The sequence below is a fragment of the Diadema antillarum genome, unplaced genomic scaffold, assembly GCF_040938485.1.
Source record: "Diadema antillarum isolate AM-2024a unplaced genomic scaffold, OU_Dant_1.0 scf00000060, whole genome shotgun sequence".
In the NCBI taxonomy this organism is placed as follows: domain Eukaryota; kingdom Metazoa; phylum Echinodermata; class Echinoidea; order Diadematoida; family Diadematidae; genus Diadema; species Diadema antillarum.
Window position 1 is genome coordinate 590811 of NW_027270949.1, and position 21505 is coordinate 612315.

General features: G+C 36.8%; 1 protein-coding gene across 1 annotated transcript; it reads right to left on the reverse strand.

Moving 5' to 3' along the window:
* Positions 1-5964: 5964 nt before the first annotated feature.
* Positions 5965-21372, reverse strand: LOC139716063 (enoyl-CoA hydratase domain-containing protein 3, mitochondrial-like). Its single transcript, XM_071627614.1, has 9 exons — positions 21259-21372; positions 17197-17324; positions 16717-16852; positions 11985-12090; positions 11033-11117; positions 10340-10449; positions 9608-9666; positions 8023-8129; positions 5965-6704 (listed from the first exon to the last, which is right to left on the reverse strand). The coding sequence occupies exons 1-9, from the start codon at positions 21304-21306 to the stop codon at positions 6584-6586; spliced, it is 900 nt and encodes a 299-aa protein (XP_071483715.1). The 5' UTR covers positions 21307-21372; the 3' UTR covers positions 5965-6583.
* Between the last annotated feature and the right edge of the window lie 133 nt (positions 21373-21505).

Consider the following 21505-nt stretch of genomic DNA (forward strand, 5'->3'; position numbering starts at 1 on the left):
GCTCTATTCAACGAGGCGAAGGAAGCAGAGTTGAATAGTGCGCCCCATCTTTCATCAAGTGCAAAATCTTGTTCCATTGCACGAGTAAAGACCATACACTATTTGTTTTATACAACACCTTGAACGTCAACAAATGTGGTCCACACTGATTCTTGAATTTAGCACAGAAATGGCAACCATTTTCCATGAAAGACGAATGAGTAGCCGTTGAGTGCGCGTGGCAAATGTTTGTTTATTGTGACATCAGAACCGTGCGATGGAACAAAAACTTTGAGTCGATCATGAGTTTAACACGGGAGTCAATGGAAATGGGTGATGTCATCCATGCGCTATCCATTTTTGCTCAAACAAAATTGCACGGCTGACAGCCACAACGTGCAATGGAACTTTTCACTAATTGTCACGTGAGGGGCAATCGACCGATTGGATAGCTACATTCTAATTAGGTGTTTTATAATATGAATTGTTCGGTTGGTTAGAAAGATGATTCCCAAACAATCGTGGTTACCTTATGATCCTTGCTGGGTGAAACAGCAGCTTTCAACCCCACCACCCTATCAACTCCCCCTTAAGAATAATGATGACTGGTATATCAGTACAGTATCCATGAGAACGGTTAGACAACAATCAATCAATCAAGTGTCAGCAGTTCTGTTCTCTGAAAACCCTGTTGTAGACCTACATGTGCATTGTACAATAGTGCGAGTTGTGGGTATATTCCTGAGACAAGATCATGGATGCCAATGTAGAGTCAGAGCAGAAACAACAGTACAGCATCAAACATATGATACAATAAATTCATACAGCTTCAGATATATTTAACGGAAAAATATATTTTCTGGCAAAATAATGTATACATGCAATTGGTACAACACATGTGTACAATACAGTTTGCTGTCATTACATGGCTAGTTTGTTGTTCTTTTCAACCATCATTTGGACGGAATACACAAAGATCCATCCTGAATTTCAGAGGGAATCAAACAATACACACACTCTGCAACAGTGATTAACCTCATAACCCTACAGGATTTGCACCCAAAGTTTTTTTTGCCTAATTTCTCATTAAAGGACAAGTTCACCTTCAAAGACATGTGGGTTGAGTGAATGCAGCAATAGTAGTAGAACACATCAGTGAGAGTTTGAGCAAAATTGGACAATCCGTTAAAAAGTTATGAATTTTTTAAGTTTCTGCTCAGTCACGGCTGGATGAAAAGACTACTATAGCTTGTGATGTCACATTAGTACAACGATATAAAGAAAGAATAAAGAAAATTCAACATATTTCCATTTTTCTCGCATAACAAAAGAACACTCGACTTCTCTCTTTCAGAAGGCAGGGGAAATGATATTACCCTTAACATACGTCAGTAACAAGTCGAAGAAATGTGCACATTATTCAAAAAGTAAAGTTTTGTGAAATTCTCTTTTTATTTTCCTTGTATAGTTGTACGCATGTGACATCATACACTCTAGTAGTCTTCTCTTCCAGCAGTGACTGCGCAGATACTTAAAATATTTGTAACTTTTGAACGGATTGTCCAATTTTCCTCAAACTTTCACTGATGTGTTCTACTAATACTGCTGCATTCTCTCAATCCTTATGTATATGAAGGTGAACTTGTCCTTTAAATGATATAATTCCTTTCCTCTGATACTCCTATCCATCCCTGTTGTGTGCTTCATTGTTTCAATATCTCTTTTATTGTACACTGAAAGAGAAGCCTCTATGGACATAATGGATATAAGAACAAACACAGTTCTTGTCCTTAATCTTCCTCAAAGAAACATCCATGATTCACTTATTTTGGAAGCACAAGATTACCAGTACTCAGCTGTAGAGTATGCTACGTAGTAGTTAGGATTTCAAATATTCTGCCATGACATGTCCAATGCTTCAGTCAAAAAAAGACAAAGAAAAAAAAGTCCATCTTCAAGATGAACAAAAACATACTGAAAGCCACAAAGATGGCAGTTACATACAGTATGAACAAAAATGTGTCCGTCTTGGCAGATGATCAGGTACAAAAAAGGCTGAATACACTACCGATTGAATTTTTATAGACAAGCAAAGATTATAATATGCATCATTACCACTGAGCAGTCTGAGTACAAGCACATTTTCAAAACACTGGATTCAATAATTTTCTACAATAAAAGAGATTATTCATAGTCAACTTCATTATGTGCCCTTCCTTGGTGCTATTTCATTGTGCAGGAATAATTGCATTGTTCTTTATGATGTCCAACATTCCACAACCAACTTTTCATCTCTTTATTAATTGATGCAATTTTACAGTATAAATTTGCGACAGCAACCATTTTGTGCACAACTGAGAATATTCTCCAGACAGATGCTCAGTACAGAAGTAGAGAAGCAGTGATTAACGGGCTATGGATAGCACATAAAGAAGCATATGTGCTTTTTAGGTGCTTTTAGTATGGCAAATTTGTAGCAAAATCAAAGAAGGACATTGTACCAGTAACAAGTTATGATAATTCATGGCAAACACAGCATATAGTGAAAGTTAAAATTTAAAACTAGGCCCAATGTGTTACTCATATCAAAACTGAAGCAGTGCAAAACATCTAGGAAGACTCTTTTACAAGGCAAAGAAGAATCTCAACATAAAATTCTGATCCATTCATTCAAAGACCAGCCACAAGGGTTTTATCTCTAAACTTAGAATTTCTGTGAGCTACACGTAAGCACCGCCTTAATCTACATACTGTTGTGGTGGAGGTACATGTATTTCTCCATTGATCAATTACATAGTGGTGTGGTGTGATTTTTAATCTGCACCATAATTACATCAAACAGCACACACGCATTAAAACCTTACCTTTATAATCAAACTGAACTCAAACATGATTAGAGAGATGTTTGAAACTCTGATGAGGTTAATGTAAACCACATTCATATACATGTACTTCTGATTCAATGCAATAACTCACTAATATGCAGCATAGTTAAAACATGTTTTCATTACGCATGTTCAAAACAGGAATATACATGTACATGTAAACATCAAATTCCCCTTTGAATTGAATACTATATACCCCATACAATTTGCAGGGTTTTCATATTCACACATTTCGCAAATTTAACAACACGCAAAAATGATAACTCTGATCGCGGCATGAAAACACGCACATGCACCACATACTTTTCTATGTTCACTGTTTACAACACAATCATGAATTTAACACTTGTGGGAAGTCCCAATTGGTTAAAATTTGACTCGCTGAATAAATGACGTATACAGTTACTTTAAGTGCTTGTTTTTGCAAAATCTGAGTAAAAAAGAGTATGATGTTGATGGTCAAGATTCTTGCACTAAAAATGTCATCAAATTGAGCCATAAAGTTCTCCTTCATATGTGTACAAGAACAAAGGAGGTGAATAAAAACTCTTTTTGTTCAGCAAATTTGGCACTCTTAATGACAGGGACGCAGAAATTGACCCCAAAATACTTGTATGGTTTCAGTGCACATAGAAATACAGTTTCTGTACTAGGTGAAGCAAAGTGAAGCTTGAGGAAATTTGGGACAATCCATTCAAAAAATATGTTTTTTTAAAGAATCTGATTAAATCTCTTTGTAGCCACTTCTGAATAAGATGACTGTAATTATTCATGATGTCACAGATGTTAAGTAATAAGCAATAAAACAATTACATAAAAAAAATCACCACATAGTATTATTTTTCTAGCAAACTAAAAGAACATATAACCTACCTCCCTTAGAAGGTAGGGGACATAAGAAGTAAAGAGAAAGTTTACTTTTCATAAAAAATAAACTTTGTTGAATTCTATTATGATATCATGTATTTCATTTATGTGACCCTGCACCTCAAAACAAACAAAAAGTCGCCAGACATGAATTTTTAGTTAAGACCATATTCTGAAAGAGCAGACTTTAAGCTTTAAAATGATGTATAACTCAAATCAAATGGACTCTCCTAACCTATTTAAAGCCCAAACAAAGTTCTGGTACGCCTGCAAAAGTTGTCAAATTTCGCTCCCAAATGTGAACGTACAATGTGTATGCTTAGGAAATGTGCAGGATAACGATGTTATGACAAGATATTCGATGGGTAACAACGAAAATGTGAAATATTAACCAAAAAGGTTCAGTCTCAGTACTTACCCGAACGGGGTCAGGCTAAACTCGGACTCGGGGATAACTCGGCTTCGCTTTGACGGCGGGATGAGTTGTAATGGTTGTCCGTCTGATTGTACAGTGTTGTCCTATGGGAGCGGCCTGTATAAACTAGCGGTAATGGTCCAAGTTGTTACAACGCCCGCATCAAAAACCTCTTTTGCGCGCATGCAAAATTAGTGTGCGCCGATAAAGCACCTCTAAAACAATCAAAGGCGCTTGATAAACAACAACAAAAACTCCAAAGACCGCGCGTCTCAGCAAATACCGCGCGCTGTCATTTTTGTTTTGTTTGTACAGGATTACGTTAGCACGCACTTTCCTGTCCATTCAGTTAGGCCTCATTTGGTATTATGCAGTGGCCAGTAGAATGTGGCGATCACGAACTGCGTGTGAATTGTCTGAAGTAGGGTCGAACTTTTCCCCGAGACCGAGTTAGTCTGGAGCCTTCTGGAATAAAAGTCGGTTTTCCTACTATTATTATTTTGTCAAAATACTCCAAACCGACTCATCATTCCGGCAAACCGCGTCAGCCAGGTAAGTTTCTTAGTGGACTCTTTCGATATATTGCAAGAACTAGATATATCGCTTCGGCTACTGATATGCCTCCGCCATAATGCATGGTTCTCCTAATAGGTCTATAGTACAATGTCTTGACAATGTGTGATGACAGTTTCACACAATTGGCAAAATATTAAATGACATTATCTAAACCTGGCCTTTGACCTTTGACCTCACAGTTCCAAAGAGAATCACTGTTAGGTTGAACATGCATAAATATGTAAGTTTCATGATGATACCTTGAGTTACTTTCGAGATATGGAGGAAAAAGTGCAATTCAGCACTTTCACTTGACCTTTGACCTTTTAACCTTTGACCTTTTGGCAAGAAACTTCCCCAAATATATATATTGGGTAATACATGCCATACATCAAGTTAAAAAAAAAAAACCTTCAGGCATACTGCATTTTAAGGAAAGTAGTGATATTTTGAGGAGTTGACCTTGACCTTTGACCCCCTGACCTTTGACCCATGACCCCCAACTTCCCTAGATAATCACTGCCCATCGGTACAAGCATATATACTAAGTTTCATGAAGATACCTTAAACCATTTGCGAGATATGGAGAAAAACATGAAATTTCAATTTTTTTCACAAAATAACCTGTGACCTTTGACCTTTGACCCTGTGACCCTAAAATCCACACAAAGTATTATCCCCCAAGGATATACCCTCATACCAAGTTTGATGTAAAACCACCTCACGGTTCTTGAGATATCGACAAAAACAAAACGGGACGGACGGACGTACGTACGGACGGACGGACGGACGGACGGACGGACGGACGGACGGACGGACGGACGGACGGACGGACGGACGGACGGACGGACGGACGGACGGACGGACGGACGGACGGACGGACGGACGGACGGACGGACGGACGGACGGACGGACGACCCGAAAACATAATGCCTCCGGCCACTTCGTTGCGGAGGCATAAAAAATGAAATGGTGCTAGACGGGTTCTCAAGCACTTACCGAAACTTAGTTTTCACTTTAAATATTGGAAAGAATGCACAAACTCAGGAAATGTGTGAACTGAGAAAAGAGGCTCTGAAGTACAGTGTCTATTCAAGCGCTTAATCTTTACCAAACCGTGCTGGCTGTGCGATGAATGGGACAAAAAACAGGAAGTAAACCATCAAAGTAACAACAATGAAGGGATTATCAGATTAAATTGAAATTAAGCATGCCTCATTAACACATTCTGTCCATAATTAATACCAACTTTCAAAGCAGTAGCACTATCCTTTCAAAAATTATTAGAGTTGAAAGTGAAGAGTGTGGACAAGGTTTTTTCAGAAATGAGTATGGGATTCTAAAGACACACCTAATCACACTATTCTACCAAAAATGTCAAGATAAACTGCTAAAAAACACACTTTCCTGCCTGTTTTATGATACCAAATTTCAGCATAATGTAAAAGAAGACCCGCTCTTTCAGAAAATATTGAAAAGTCAAGTTCGGCTAGGTTGACCCATTTCACTAATTTTCAGTCCTCACGCAAAATCAATGTGTGCGACTTTATGTTCGTTTTGAGGTGCACGGTCACATATTACCTCTTAATAAATTGACTGATATATTTTCTCTCGAGTGTTCCACTACTGTGACATCACAATTTTTTATAGCTTCTTTTTTTTTTTAAATCCAGCCATGTGGCTACAAGGAATAACCAGAACTGTAAAATTCACAACCTCTGAATGGATTGTCGGATTTTCCTCGAACTCTACTTGATGCTTTCCACTAATCTTTCTTCATTCACTGATTCAACCTATGCATTTTGGGGGAATTCCCCCTTTTAAGCACTTCCTCAGCACAAGCATGTGCATGATACACAGACTTGGCATGGTTTTGTCCGATCTAGTCGTGGGCCTTGTCAAAGTCATGTTGCCAGACTGGTGACCTCTTCTTCAGGAATGAGTCGATGCCTTCTTGTCCATCCTTCAGCGATAAATTGTTCACCATCACATCACTGGCCTCCCTGCACAATTGATATACAGATGTCAAGTGCATATAAGACAAAGAAACATACAAACATTTGAAGAGTTTTATCACAAAACAATGTGAAGCTAAATCCAATCTTGTTAAGTTGAGATATTTGTGATTAAAGCTGCTAAAAAACAAAAACAAAAGTAATAATACAGGATATTTTTAATCATAGCTTCTAGAATATTCCTTGATATGTCACAAGTGAGGTATTACTGGAAAGGTTTTATTATGCTCTATCTGATGATGGAGTTACATTTTGTACTTCGAAATTAAAAATGGTACTTCACTCATTTTGCAATAAAATTCTTCATTCATTGATTTATAATTCAAAATATTCATATGTAAAAGTATCACGTATCATTTCCCCAAATTATATATCTCAGAAATATCCATATCTAAACAAAGAAACTTAGTTGTATCTTCCAGAGCACTAAGCAAAATTTGATAATCACAATCACACTATAACTACTACATTATTGTGGGACATTGAGACACATTGAATTTTGGTTAAAAAGCATTGCACAGAGAGAAAAATAAAGGTGAAAATCAATCTTTGACTGCACAGACTGATGAGTGATTCAACGGCCAAAGATGGCTCATATTTCTTAGAATACAAGAGGGTACTGATGGAGCCATGTCACTCTTAAGTCAGTTGCCAGTCGCAAAGGTACAAGGTTAAAGGGATCTTATAGTTTTGGTTGAGACCTAATTTCAGGTTTCTAACATTTTTTGATGAGATAATGAGAAACCCCTTACGAAATATGAAAGAGCAAGTAATTCTATGAGGAATTCAACGTTTATTAGATGAAAACTGGTTTTAAAATGGCTGAGATACCCAAAACAGAGCGATTCTAATAAGTGTGGGACCCACACTTTTTTACGATCGCTTTGTTTTACTTTGCTTTTGGATGTTCCAGTCATGACAAACCCGATTTTCATCAAATAAACTTTGAATTCCTCATAAAATGGTATGCTCTGTCCTATTTCATAAGTGTTTTCTTGGTATCTCACAAAAAGTTAAAAGCCCAATTCTCATCTCCACCAATACTGTACTATCCCTTTAACTCAAAAGTTGCCAATAATGTGAGTGTAAACATCATGAATTCCACTGGACTATCACATGGCGTACAGTCCATATCTTATTGTCAATTCCATACCCTGAACTTGGCCTAGGTTAAAGGTCAGAAAACATTGACCCTAACTTTCTCATTTAGCTGTCCCTATGCTGTTTCCATGGAAAATCAATCATGTTTTGATGTGTTGGGCTTAAAATTGTTAAACTTGGGATTCTTTTTTTTTTTCCTGCTCACCTGTATGCACCTCCTCGATCTAACTTCATCTGAGTGTTAAAGCAAGCCTTCCCCATTGAGATGACAGAGCGACTGTACTTGCAGATCTTGGTGGCTATCTTCATCGTCTGGTCAGAAGAGTAATGAGTTATAGAAAGACAATAATAAGTAAAATGATACATGGTTCTATTGGCATCACTGCTATCTATGCACCTACAAAAATTGGTGACCACAATATGTGTTATATTTACAAGATTGACTAATCTTAGTATGTTTGCATTGCTTGTTGAGATACCACATGCTAATGAGTACATATATTATCAAATGATATGAAAAAACAACAGATAGTGTTCAGTAATAACTCTAATGCAATTATTACCTCCACCAAGGGAGGAGGTTATGTTTTTGTTACTGGTAGTTCGTTTGTTTGCTTGTTCGTCCCTGTGCAAAATAACTCAAAAAGTAGTTAACGGATTGGGATGAAACTTGCAGGAAAGGTTGAGAATGACACAAGTAACAAACGATTAACTTTTGGTAGTGATCCGAGAATTTTGGGGGAATTTATGAAGGATTTTTGATATTTTGGCAGGAAGGGTCAATGAACTTGGGAGTTCAGGCTGCGCGTATTTGAGGTTTGCATGCGCAGGCTAAAGTGCATGCCAAAGTGCGTGCTCTAGTTTCTGCTAGGGCGAGACGTGCCGTGTATCTGAGGGTTTATGATGTAACAAAGGCTTCTATATTGGGAAATCGGGCGACTTTCAGCACACAATGCTATTAGTACGTACGTGGTATGGGTGAAAATCACTGATATCACTACGGCAGAACAAGATCAGTGGTGGAAATGAGCTGCATGCTTGGCGGAGGTCTGCACTCTCAGAGTGCTTTTCTAGTTTCATTATCAGACATGGAGGCTGAGATGAATGGACTAATCTAATGAATAGAATATGCATCACATGGGCAAAAACAATAACTGAATGGTAATCGCCCTCTATACATCGCATTTTAAGATCAATAGGGAGTACATGGAGATCCTTGCATGGTATGGTGCATGAAAATTTCAACAGAAAACTTTACTCTGAAATAATGTTTGATGATAAAGGATGTGACTTTAATAGTGAAGTCCTAATAAGAAAAACAACCTTAAGAAAAGGCATGGTTGATGATTGGAGAGTGTTTTATATTGAAAACTTTATGATACCACATATAAACCTGGTTTACTTTCAGAAAAGACTTTACCAGGGGCAGAAGCATCATGAAAATCTAGTTTATTTCACCAACAAAAACAGTACAAAAAGAAAGCTGAGTTTATATTCATCAATGTTACATGGAGAACATCAAAGCATTGGTTTGTATGATATCCAAGCGTCAAAATTTCTTTTACACAATCCAAAGAATGATTTCATCCATAACTTACACAGAGGCACTCACAAACAATATCCATATTGTATGAAGAAAGGGTAGCCAAGACTGCACGACACCCAATTAACATAGAAACATTTCTGGTTTTCTAAACAGCCATGTTATATACATGAGATACTTAAGTGCTTCATACGAAACTCATCAATTTCTTTGATTTCATCATGAAATAAATCTTGGGGACTCTCACCTCTTCCTGTAATGCTGCCTCAGGCACAATCTTACTGATTAAACCATGCCTTAGAGCTTCTGTAATAGAGAGATAGAAAGAGAGAGTAGAAAATATATCACTAAGTATATCAATTGAATTCAATTTCAATTTTCAATTCCAATGAAACCTTATTTCCAGTAGCACATTTTTGTTGTTGATACAAGTTCAGTGCAAGTTTGCTAATGCAGTTTTCTAAATATACATGTACGTGTACAAAGCCTGAAGCATGAAAAAAATTAGTGTATCTCCAAATCATCTAATTTCTAAGGAATTACAAAAATGAGTGATTTATCATCTTATACAATTGTACCTTTTTTTTTATATTTCCATATATCTAGGTATTCACTATTTTCTTTTGAGAGGTAAAATCAAACCAGGCTGACTGGGAGTGGTATGGCAGCATTTTCTTTAGACTATTGCAGTTGATTATTGTGGTATATTGCGAGAAGTTATCCACGATATCAAACAGAGATGGACAGACAAATGGAGACAGAGAGGGAGATATATAAAAAGACGACAGATAGAGAGAGAGAGGGAGATAGAGAGGGAGAGAGAGATAGATAGATAGAGAGAGAGAGAGAGAGAGAGAGAGAGAGAGAGAGAAATACAAAAGATCACAGAGAGAAAGAAATATAGTAAAAGAATATGAGCATGATATCTATAAAATAATCTCAGTCAGAAAATTGCTGTCAGACACAAAGATGTCAGTACCTTCAGCTGTGATTGGTTCGGCAGTAAATAGCATCTCCATGGCAATCTTCTTTGGGACGGCCCGCCCCAGGGCTACGGCTGGTGTGGAACAGAACAGGCCCACGGATATGCTGCACACAGGAATCAATAGCAGAATTATGTACATGTACAGTGTACAACGAAAAAAGGAAATAACAATATGACTTAAAATAACATGAGAATAAAAATTGAATGATGAGAAAAACACTGGTGATGATGAAAAATAATGCCACTACTGATAATAACAATGGCATTAATAATAATAGAAATGATAATCATAACAATATTGAAAGTACTTAGCACATACATTGTACCTATACTGATTAACAAACAAACATATGAATTACATATATAAACAAGCATGCTACTTTCTTCATAAACCCCCTAAACAAACACACACAAACAAAAACAAAAACAGAACCTGACTTTTACATGGAAAACATATTCAAAAGTTTAGTCCTGTATGACTATTTGTTATAGTTTTATCAAGCACAACTTTTCCATGACTTCTGTTTTCTGATCAGTCTGATTTTAAAGGAAGTATTACAACATCCTACTAGGATAGGAAGTTGTTTGCCCAAATGATACCAGAGTCCTTAAAAAAAGGGGGAAGAGCTCGTCCAATAATTATAGCCAAAGATGGGGATGTCTAGAGATTCTGTCAAGGCGCCTTACCCTGGGGTGGCAAATCTGGAGTTATCCGCAGCAACGGCAATGTCACAGCTGGCTACAAGCTGACAACCTGCTGCTGTGGCAAGACCTGGGTTTTAAACACACACACACATACATAAAAAGAGAAGTCAACTAGGAGGGTCAAACTCTAGTTTCCAGGAACAAATAACCCTTTTAGGTCGTAAAGGAGTCTGCGCCAAGACTACTACAAGTACGCGCACCACCTTGGCACGTGCACTGCAGCCTCTCCCAACAACTACATGTAGTTGGGAGAAGCTGCATCACAGGGCCTATGGGACAGTGCCAGGGTGGTGCATGTACTAGTCTTGGTGCAGACTCCTTTTGACCAACAAGGGTTTGTGCCTGCAATCTAGTCAAACTCTGTGTTCTTTTCAGATTGGTTTGATAACTATTCAATTGTATGAGTGAAGAAATTATCGTTGCAGAGGGGAGAAGATGTACTATAACAGAAGTGTCACCCAAAGTATTTTTAGTGAATAAAATTGCTACTGCTGATCTACAATTTTTTCAGACATGTTTGCTAAAAAATTGTAGATCAGCAATTTTGATCTTATTTATCAAAACTACAGAGGGTGACACTTGATATAAATCTGTTATATAACTCAATTATACTCTGCGAATCTTTGTTATTTTGTTAGATGTTGTTTCTTGTGTCTTACATCAAATTCTGAGATGAAGAAATAGATTGACAACAATTACATGTACAGTGAATGGTAATTACAAAACACACACACACACACACACACACACACACACACACACACACACAAACCAAACACAAAAACACACACACAAACAAACCAAAAGGGAGATTAGAATCAAATGCATTCTGCTTCTGCAAATTAATTTCCATCATTCTTCGAGGTTTCAATACCAACAGCACAGATGGAGGCTACTAGGTTCAAAGGTCACTGAAGGGGAAAGTCCCCTTTACCTTGAACTTGGGCGATGACAGGAACAGGTATGTCTTCTACCAGCATCATCATCTGAGAGCACTTGTCGAAGACTTCTGCGTGGTATCCTCGACCTGTTGCTGTAGTCTGGAGATAGAGAGTGATATATCATAAACCAGGTACCATAGTAACCTTGTGGACCCAGGCCATATGAATGCAGCAATAATGTCATATAACTCAACATTATGTAAGAGAAGATACTTAAAGGACAAGTTCACCTTCATAGACATGTGGGTTGAGTGAATGCAGCAATATTAGTAGAGCACATCATTGAGAGTTTGAGGGAAATCGGACAATCTGTTCAAAAGTTATGAATTTTTGAAGTTTCTGCTCACTCAAGGCTGGATGAGAAGACTACTATAGCTTGTGATGTCACATGAGTACAACGATACAAAGAAAGAATAAAGAAAATTCAGGGTCATTCCATGGGGTTGGGTCTTCTCTAGATTTTCATGTTGTGTAGGGAATAAAAGTCATATTCTGAAAAATTTATCAAATAATTGTCTGTGGTTTGCAGTTATTCTTGAAGAGAAATGTGTGAAGAATTATTTGATGAAAAAAAAACAAGCCTGTGTACAAATGTATTTTGTCTATGACTGTTTCACTAATGATGTCCCGTGGTTTTTTGTGGTTTATGTTGTGACATAAATATATGCCATTTTCATGGCAATGTACAACAGGAATATACAACCTTTCAGCATTATGCCTATCATAATTAAGAGAGGCAAGGTGACTTCTACAAAGACTATAAGGCACATAAACATTTGTAACAAAATAAGAACACCAGAGCATCTTCAAGCAACCTCATACCTATGTTACAAATGATGTCCATGGCAAGTTTTGTTGTAACATAGGTATAGCATGGTTTTACATACACTTCCAATCATAACATGATCAGAAACTTTATTTCTATGATGAGATTTATATTTCAGAAGTATTCTTATCCAAAAATTAGCATCAAAATCCTCCAAATAAACGAGAAAATACGGAACATATCACTGTACTTCAGTGCGATGTCCGGCCTCTTCGTGTAACGTAGGTAAGGAAAGACGCGTCTCGCGATAAAAAGAAGAGCTACTAACTTCAGCAATCGTATATATGTCACTGGCAGTCCTCCCCCAATGGCAGAAAAACTACTTACAGCCAATATACACCTACCTGGACAGCGCAAGATCTGTTTTTCTGCCGTTGTCCATGTAACGTAGGTACTGAAGTTTTAATGTTTCTGATGTCAACTGGTAAGCTTTTACGCTATTTTACGAAAAAAATAACATTTGTCATATTCTGTAACTCTATTAGAGGAAAAAAAACGACATCTAAACCTCTGAACTGGCCAAAAATACTGTGGACAATGATACTGTAGTCCCACATACTGAAATATTTGTTACAGGTTCATGTTCATAATTTTGATCGCCAAATTTTCCATCCATGCCGGTCTCTGCAAAAGGAGCATATAATTCCTCTCTTCGAAAACCATACAAAAGTATATCAGTGTATCTTCACTGCAATATAAATTTGTTTTACCTCCCGATTATTGTGAATTTTTGGACCCTTTTGTCATAAGGTATCTACCAAGGTAGACGTGCTAGAGTTAGTATTAATCACTATATACTAGTTGGAAAACGTAGATGTCCAGACTGCATCTGAACTAGAGAAATAGAGCTTGCCTTATTTTGCTGGTGATATTGAGGGGACTACATTGTAGGAGCTGTGAAATTCTTTCTCTTTAACAGATTTACTTCGAAAATGTCAATGTTTTCCTTCCAAGATTTCACTGACCTGTTAGATGCTCTGATGAAGTTGTTAACATTTCACAAGGATTCACCATTTCCATTCCATGTTCACCCACTGTGAAGTCTCAAAGCTAAAATGCCAGTGTCCTATTCAGTTTGGGTGGGTAGTGGGTAGGAAAGGCTTCAATAAAATTATGAACCCCAATCAAAATTGGACTATTATTGCTCTACACTATCATTCAAAAAGAGGGCGACAATTTCGATGGGGGATGAATATAAAATAGGGCCTAGTATTATTTTGGGAGTCTATTAATAAGGACCATAACCGTAACCGTAACCCTGACCCTAGCCCTAACCCTAGCTAGGACACTGGGGGCAGCGACCTGCCCTTCCTAGCTTACATCTGAAAACAAGTTTTTAGCATCTCAGAGTATGAAAATGATATTTTCCTATGTTTTACATGCTATATTATTATTAATATTTACATCATTTTAAGCATAACCCTTTTTTTTTTTCAATTTTGGTGGGAGGTACACAAGGAACTCTAGCTAATGGGTATGCCAAGAGGTAGAAATGTAAGCAAAATTGTTAAAATTATTTAATTCCATTCGTAAACACACAGATACATCAACAGGAATATATAGTCAACCCCGACAAAAACTTTCTTTTAATTTCTTTATTCTTTTTCTCTTTACACCTTTTGTTCAGTTTGTCGGTGAATCTGCCATGGCTCCTCCTCTGCCACCACTACGGGTTAAACTACATGAAAGAGTGAAAAGGACACATCCACAGCACTCCACAAACAGAGAGGAAGCCGACAAAGCAACACCCAAGAAGAGCGAATGTAACAAACTAGACAAGAAGAAAACTGCACAGAGGGAAAATGGACAGAAGAAAAACAAAAATCGAGGGCTAAATGGACATTGGACAAAAGAGCAGAAATTAATTTCAAACAAAGAACATGGAGAAGACAAGAAGACTTGTCTGATTTCTCTTTATTAGTTTTCTTAGTTAGTTGACAACTAGTTGATGATGTTGTTAGTGTATATAAGGTCAAATTGTGTAAAGCTTCACTTTCTTCTTCTTCTTCTGATTAAGTCTGCCTTCTTTCATACCAGAGTTACAAAGAATTGAAGTCTGTGTAATATAGGTATTATTCCACAGGTGTGCAGTAGATATAATTCCAACGAACTATTACAATAGTGTTATTTGTAGGAACATACATAAAGTCTATATGTGTAGGTTTTAACATCTCACACCACAATAAAGGAAATCAGTTGATATGTCGTAGTGTACCTATGTTACAAAGACATACTGTCCGTGTAACATAGGTAGTACACTGTGGGCAAGGTTGTTGACTGAAAACCCCTGATTATAACAATAAAATCATGTTTTCACTTGAATACCCATACAAATCACTTGCTTCAATTGTGGTGCTTTTAAGAATGTTGTCATTGTGTCACTCTTGATGAAAAAGTTAAACTTTGATTGAAATTGTTAATGGTTTGTAGAAAAAAAGCATGTTAATAAAAGTGGCTTGCAGTCGACATCAGAACATACAATCTTACTAATAATGATCTCATGCACCTGTTAAATAACATGTTGATGTGCTATGGACGAAAAAAACGTGGATGTGTTCATTGTTATCATTTCAGAACACAAAATTATGAAGGATGTCAACAAATGAAGTCCGTGTAACATAGGTATTTTGCCATACCTGTTTACCCATGCTGACTGAAAGTGTGCGAAGTAATAAACAGATTTCTAGTGGAATAAGTTGAAGAATGGGAGTAACAAATCAGGGGGGAAAAGGAAATTTCAATTTACCCAACTTGAATTTTCAACTTGTATGTCACAATTTCAGTCCCAACCCCATGGAATTACCCTTCAACATATTTTCACTTTTCTCACATAACAAAAGACCACTTGACTTTTCTCTTTCAGAAGGCAGGGGGAATAATATTACCCTTAACATATGTCAGTAACAAGTCGAAGAAATGTGCAATTTATCAAAAAGTAAAGTTTTGTGAAATTCTCTTTTTATTTTCTTTATATGGTTGTACGCATATGACATCATACACTGTAGTAGTCTTCTCATCCAGCAGTTACTATGCTGATACTTTTAAAAATTCATCAATTTTGAACGGATTGTCCAATTTTCTCCAAACTTTCACTGATGTGTTCTACTAATATTGCTGCATTCACTCAATCCAAATGGAAGGTGGACTTATCCTTTAATTTCACATTGTACAGTGTTATATTCCTAATATATATTGATACAGATCACTGAAAAGTAACACATATTTCTTAAATTCAGTATATAAAGACTTTAATAACCTTACATGACACAAAATGAATTTAAATCAGTCTAAAGTACATTACATTCTTGGATAATTAAGATTAAACGTGTAGGGGAACCGGCATGAAAGTAGATGCTTGTGGGGGTTGTGTGATATGCTTTGATATGTATGATATAGTCAGGTCCGAGAAAATATCAAAAGTGTACCATATGTTACAGATGACCCGTACTACACTTTGGTCGTTGATTGGCACACCTAAGAATGGTGTTTTAGGTTGATTTGTCTGTTTGTTTGTTTGTTTTCCACAATATGCGCTGCTATCCAGAACTTACCTGTCAATTCTATTGATTTGCATCTTATCACAATAGCCTCAATACCAGATTAGTGATCATGTGAACTTTAAAGTCTAAAAACACTAGATCACTCAATATTGGAAAATGTCAGATTAATGTCTTTCAGCGAATGTCCCAACCTTAGGCTACCTTGTCACTTGTGACACAAGGTCTTGCTGAATTTAATCACTATCATAGTACATTAACAATGATAGCTAAAAATAACTATACATAAAGCTACATGGATGTGAGCTTTTATGACTGTTGCTTTGGTTATTACAGTCATGGCAAGCCATTATCACAGATAATCTCTTATGATCCAGGTCAAAGGTCAGTATAGTATCTTACCAGCTCCCCAAGGTCGTGACCTGCCGAGTAAACAGGACCCTGGGAGGCCAGAATGATGACACGGAGGTCAAGGTCGTCGAGGTCACGTGTCAGGTCATCGGTGACAGCATTCAGCATGGCAAGTGATAGAGCATTCCTGGCATACCAGAGAAAGAAAACATACAATGACACATTGCCATCTGCACAAACACATTCTTAATCTTATGTACATGCCTGTCTATTATAGCCCAGGTATTTATCCTGACTGCATCACAGGAAACAACACAATCCAATTAAATAATCTCTTACACCATGGGAGTTTACAAACAAATGATTACTTTTGAATTCTTATTGAATTTTTCTTTCTAATAAGTTTTTGCGGCATGGTAAGCTGCTTTATGAATGCGGTTGTATAAAACCCCTTGACAACTAGTCCCAAGTGTACTCAGTCAAGTGTCATTTTTATGTTATCATAGTTGTAACAAATGTTTCAGAAATTACCTTTTCTTTGGATTGTTGAGCATGATGGTCCTGATACCATTTTCTTGAGTTGTTTTGGTGAGAGGTTCACTGTCAGTAGCCAGGCTTCTATTCTGAAGGCACTGGACCCCTCTGCTGAAGATTGGAGCCTACAAAATAAAAAGAAGGAAGAAAAAGAATTTAACAAGAACAAGAACAACAAGAACAACAGTAAAATGAACGAGAACCGTGAAGGTTACACAGTTTCCTTCTTTTTCTCTCTCTTTTTTTTTTTTAATCACTTAAGGGTCACAATATTCCTAGCATGGCTCTTTCTATTTCTTGCTCTCTCTTGCTTGTATAAAACCATAGCCTCCTCATCACACAAAAACCCAGGATGGAGTATTAATTTGCTTGAAGTCAACAATACATTTTTTAATGTACAGAGACACTATAATGTAGACTTTGCACTGATTTCTGACCCTACAGGCATTACACTGATCATAATATTCCTTTTCTCTCATGCTGAAACCAATTTTATATCACCATCCCTGGCATCCATGTATCATAAACCACATGTGGCAGTACAGCATATATAAGGCTTTGATAAGCATGTGGTGTCAGCACTGGGTGTAATAACATGTGACTGCAAGGCCTACACAATGTAGGGATAGGATAGTTAACTAGTGTCCTTCTCAAAAATCAGATGTCCACATCTGTTATGTCTTGAGCATTTTAATCAGAATGGAAAACGGTGCAATATAAATTTTATGTATATGCATATTTTTTGTACATATGTATATTATATCATATATAAATACATGTATGTATTTATGTATGTATGTTTGTATTATTATTATCATTATTATGATCATCATTATATTTTCAAGTTATTATTATTATCATTATCATCATCATCATCATCCCTGTTATCATTATGAAATATGTCGACATTTATATGTGAAAGTCACAGAAAGCTCGACAGAAAAGGGCAAATTGTGAACTGAAATTTTGCAGTTCTTATAAAAAAAGAATATATAAATAAAGGGCTCATTTTTCAACATCTTACTTTTTTTCTTCTCAAATTGTGCACACTCAAGGGCTCAAATGTAAAATCAATTTCTTTTTTTTTCACCTTCTTTTTGGATGGGTGGGGGATCCTTAAATTCATTTTTTTTTTTTTTTTTGTCTTGGCAATGCAAATGATAAATGTCATAGACTACAGTGATCTCTAATTGTCTTCTGGTTTGGATATTTGGTGTCATATCAGAATTACATAAATAGTATTTATTTTTATCATATCACAACTTGCCAATGTACTACAGTTTGCACATATGTGAGATATTTAATACCCTTATTTAGCCCATTGAGGATGGGCTATTTTGCTATGTACAGCATGCATTTCCCATATGATGAAAATTGCTTTTAAAAGTGGCTGAGATATTGGAAAAACAAAGTAAAACAATGTAATCCAAATATAAGGTGGGTTCACCTTTTCCTAAGAACGCTTTGTTTCTGATACCTCGATAATTTAGAAACCAATTTTCATTTAATAAATTATGTTGAATTTCTCTCAGAATTACATGCTCTTTCACATTTCATACCAAAGAGGTTTCTCATTATCTCAGCAAAAAGCTCAAAACTACCATATTAAAGTGGCAAGAATTTAATATGTCATGTCTAAAGAGAAATACAGCTGTATGGGGGGGGGGGGGTGGGCATCCACAAAAATATTTTGTATTGCAGTGAGTACCGGTAGTTATCACATAAGCAAGTATTCAGTTTTATTGACAAAATTGTCCTTTAAAGCAGACTTCCTGTAAAGGAATTGCATCACCTTTTCTGATAGCCAGCTTTTGTGTTTTACATTGAAGTTTAATGGTGACATCAAAGACTAGGCCTACCTTTTCATTATAGATTCATTCAAACAAGACAAACTGGTAATCATGTAGAAATGCACACCTATCGTTCGCTTCGCCGTTTGTCAATCAAATTTTGTGCAGCTACTGGAGACGCTAAATTGAACCATATCAGAGAGTTTTCATGGAATTAGAAAGCCCAAAAGGTAAGAAAAATGAGAAATCGGAGTTGAAATGTACATCGGTCGCGAACATAGTCTCCGACGTAACTATTGCACCGATTTCGCAGAGAACGATGTCAATGATTATAATCGATTCTGGTAGTCTCTAATTAGCCGCTTTCTAACAATATCGAACTTGACTCGTGCAATACGTGTAGCCCCTACTTTCTTTTTTGTATATTTTTTTTTCTTCTTATTGTTAGCTCACACCTGAGTCGAAGCAGGGAGGTGAGTCGAAGGCTCAAGTGAGCTATTGTGATAGTTTTTTGTTTTCCTTGCCACAATCATGATTACCACTTTTCAAATTATTGATACGATTTATTCATACCAGGATTAAGACATCGATCCTTTCTTTAAAAATTGTGGCAAGTATTGATTTTATCATGACAAAAGTTGATAATAATTTAAATTAAATTATCTAATTTGAATAGTGTTGAAGGGAATAGAATTAGGTTGAAGGAAAAGTGGAAGAAAAAGGTTGGGCTATTAGAAGGGAGAGAGAAAGAGAGAAAAGAAGATGAGAAGGAATTCAAAGGGGATTTGTTTCTAGTAATCTTCATAATTTATAGGCCTAATTTAATAAATTAATGAGAATAGTATTACAAAAAGTGTATGTTATACAATCATGTATTAGTTATTGTGGACTTCTCATAAAGTGCTCATTTTACCTAAAAAGAAACAGAATTTTGAGATTGAAATGGTAATATGTTTTTGATTGATAAGTTCACTTATAGTAGAAAGAAATTGTTTTTATGATAGTATTTATTTTTCCATTACATTTCTTTAATTATGTATACAAAAACTGCAACCCCAGTATTTGCTTTTGTTTTGTAGTAAAAATCCATTTTATTGTGCAATATTCATGATGGATAATTCCCATTTTTTCATATATCTCTTACTGTTTTGTACACATATTATCCGTCCATCATTTAGTCAGCAAAAAATGTTCACAGATATACAGTCACACGCAGGAGAAAATTAACTAAAACGATAAAAAAACAGACGCATCAAGATCACTTTCTTTTTTCCACATTTTACTGTCGAGCCGACGTAATTATTGTGGTTAAACACCAAACAAGCGGCTGTATTACAGACTACTACGATCGATCATCATCGTTATATCGCTCTTCCACATAATCGATCATCCCATAATGCTACGCTGACACAGCCGTCGATCGGCGTACTGTCGAGTCAAAATTAGCTACTTTTCTTCTGTAATTGACTATAAATTTCATGAAACCGTCAGATATGGTCCATCTTGACATTTCTGATAGCCACAAGAAGTTTTCATTGACAAATTAAGGAAGGAAATGGTAGGTGTGCATGGTGTGCATTTCTACATGATTACCGACAAGCTTGAAGGAGATTAACCCCGTCGTCGCGGGGCGCTGTAACACGGTACGTATTTGTCCGTATGGGGTCGCTGCTGCGGTTAGAAGGAGATGTGATGAATAATGTAGGGCCTATATCATTTATAAATTCAAAAACTCTGGTTAGATGTGGAGTAGAAATGCACACCTAAATGTTCTTTTTCTTAAAACATCAGCCTGTTTGATAAATCATGACTTAGACTCTACTATATTCCAATTTTATTTTATTTTTTCTGTGATCGAGAAAATTCAAAACATCAAATATCGATCATCATTCATTCTGGGATTCTGCCATTTAGCATTTTATTCCCAAGTTTCCAAGTTTTAATTTTATCAATGATCCTCCCCAAACCCCCAAAGGGTGAGCAAGAATACCAAATGTAAGTAATCATATGATAAACATGCAAATTGAGGTCTAAGGGTTCGTGCTGCATGCATCATCCATCCCAAGCCATGCCATGATCGGAGCCGTGGCCGTGTGGGATCCCAGCTGGCTTCACTGACTGAGCTGCAAAAACGCAACTAACACACAATTTAATGGATGGGACCGTTACCAGCACTCCGAAGAAGAACAGACTGATGAAGAAATGTATGATTTTGCCGAGATTTTAATGAATGAAGACGAAAATAGAGGTCAAACACTTTTATACTTACTCTAACGTTTCTGATCAATGCATGGGTAATTCTATGGAGCGACGACATGATGGTGCGGTGGTACGTTGGTGATTGTTCAGGCAGCTTCGACCTACAAATACCTTTACAGCTGTTGACGATATCGATACTTGGGGCCGAGGGGTGGGGTGGGTGCATGGGGGGGGGGGGGGGGAGGGGGTGGGGGAGGGGATCACGGGATGGGATCACTGGAGGGGAGGGGGCTAGGGCGGGGCCTGGGTGACTCGGG

What these genes read in the sequence shown, in the direction of transcription:
- LOC139716063 (XM_071627614.1), bottom strand. Translation starts at nt 21,306, where the DNA reads ATGTCGTCGCTCCATAGAATTACCCATGCATTGATCAGAAACGTTAGA. An exon ending in CGAACCAATCACAGCTGAAG is followed by an intron (nt 9,667 to 10,339) that starts GTACTGACATCT and finishes TCTCTATTACAG; the next exon opens with AAGCTCTAAGGCATGGTTTA. An exon ending in AGGCAGCATTACAGGAAGAG is followed by an intron (nt 8,130 to 9,607) that starts GTGAGAGTCCCC and finishes TCTTCTGACCAG; the next exon opens with ACGATGAAGATAGCCACCAA.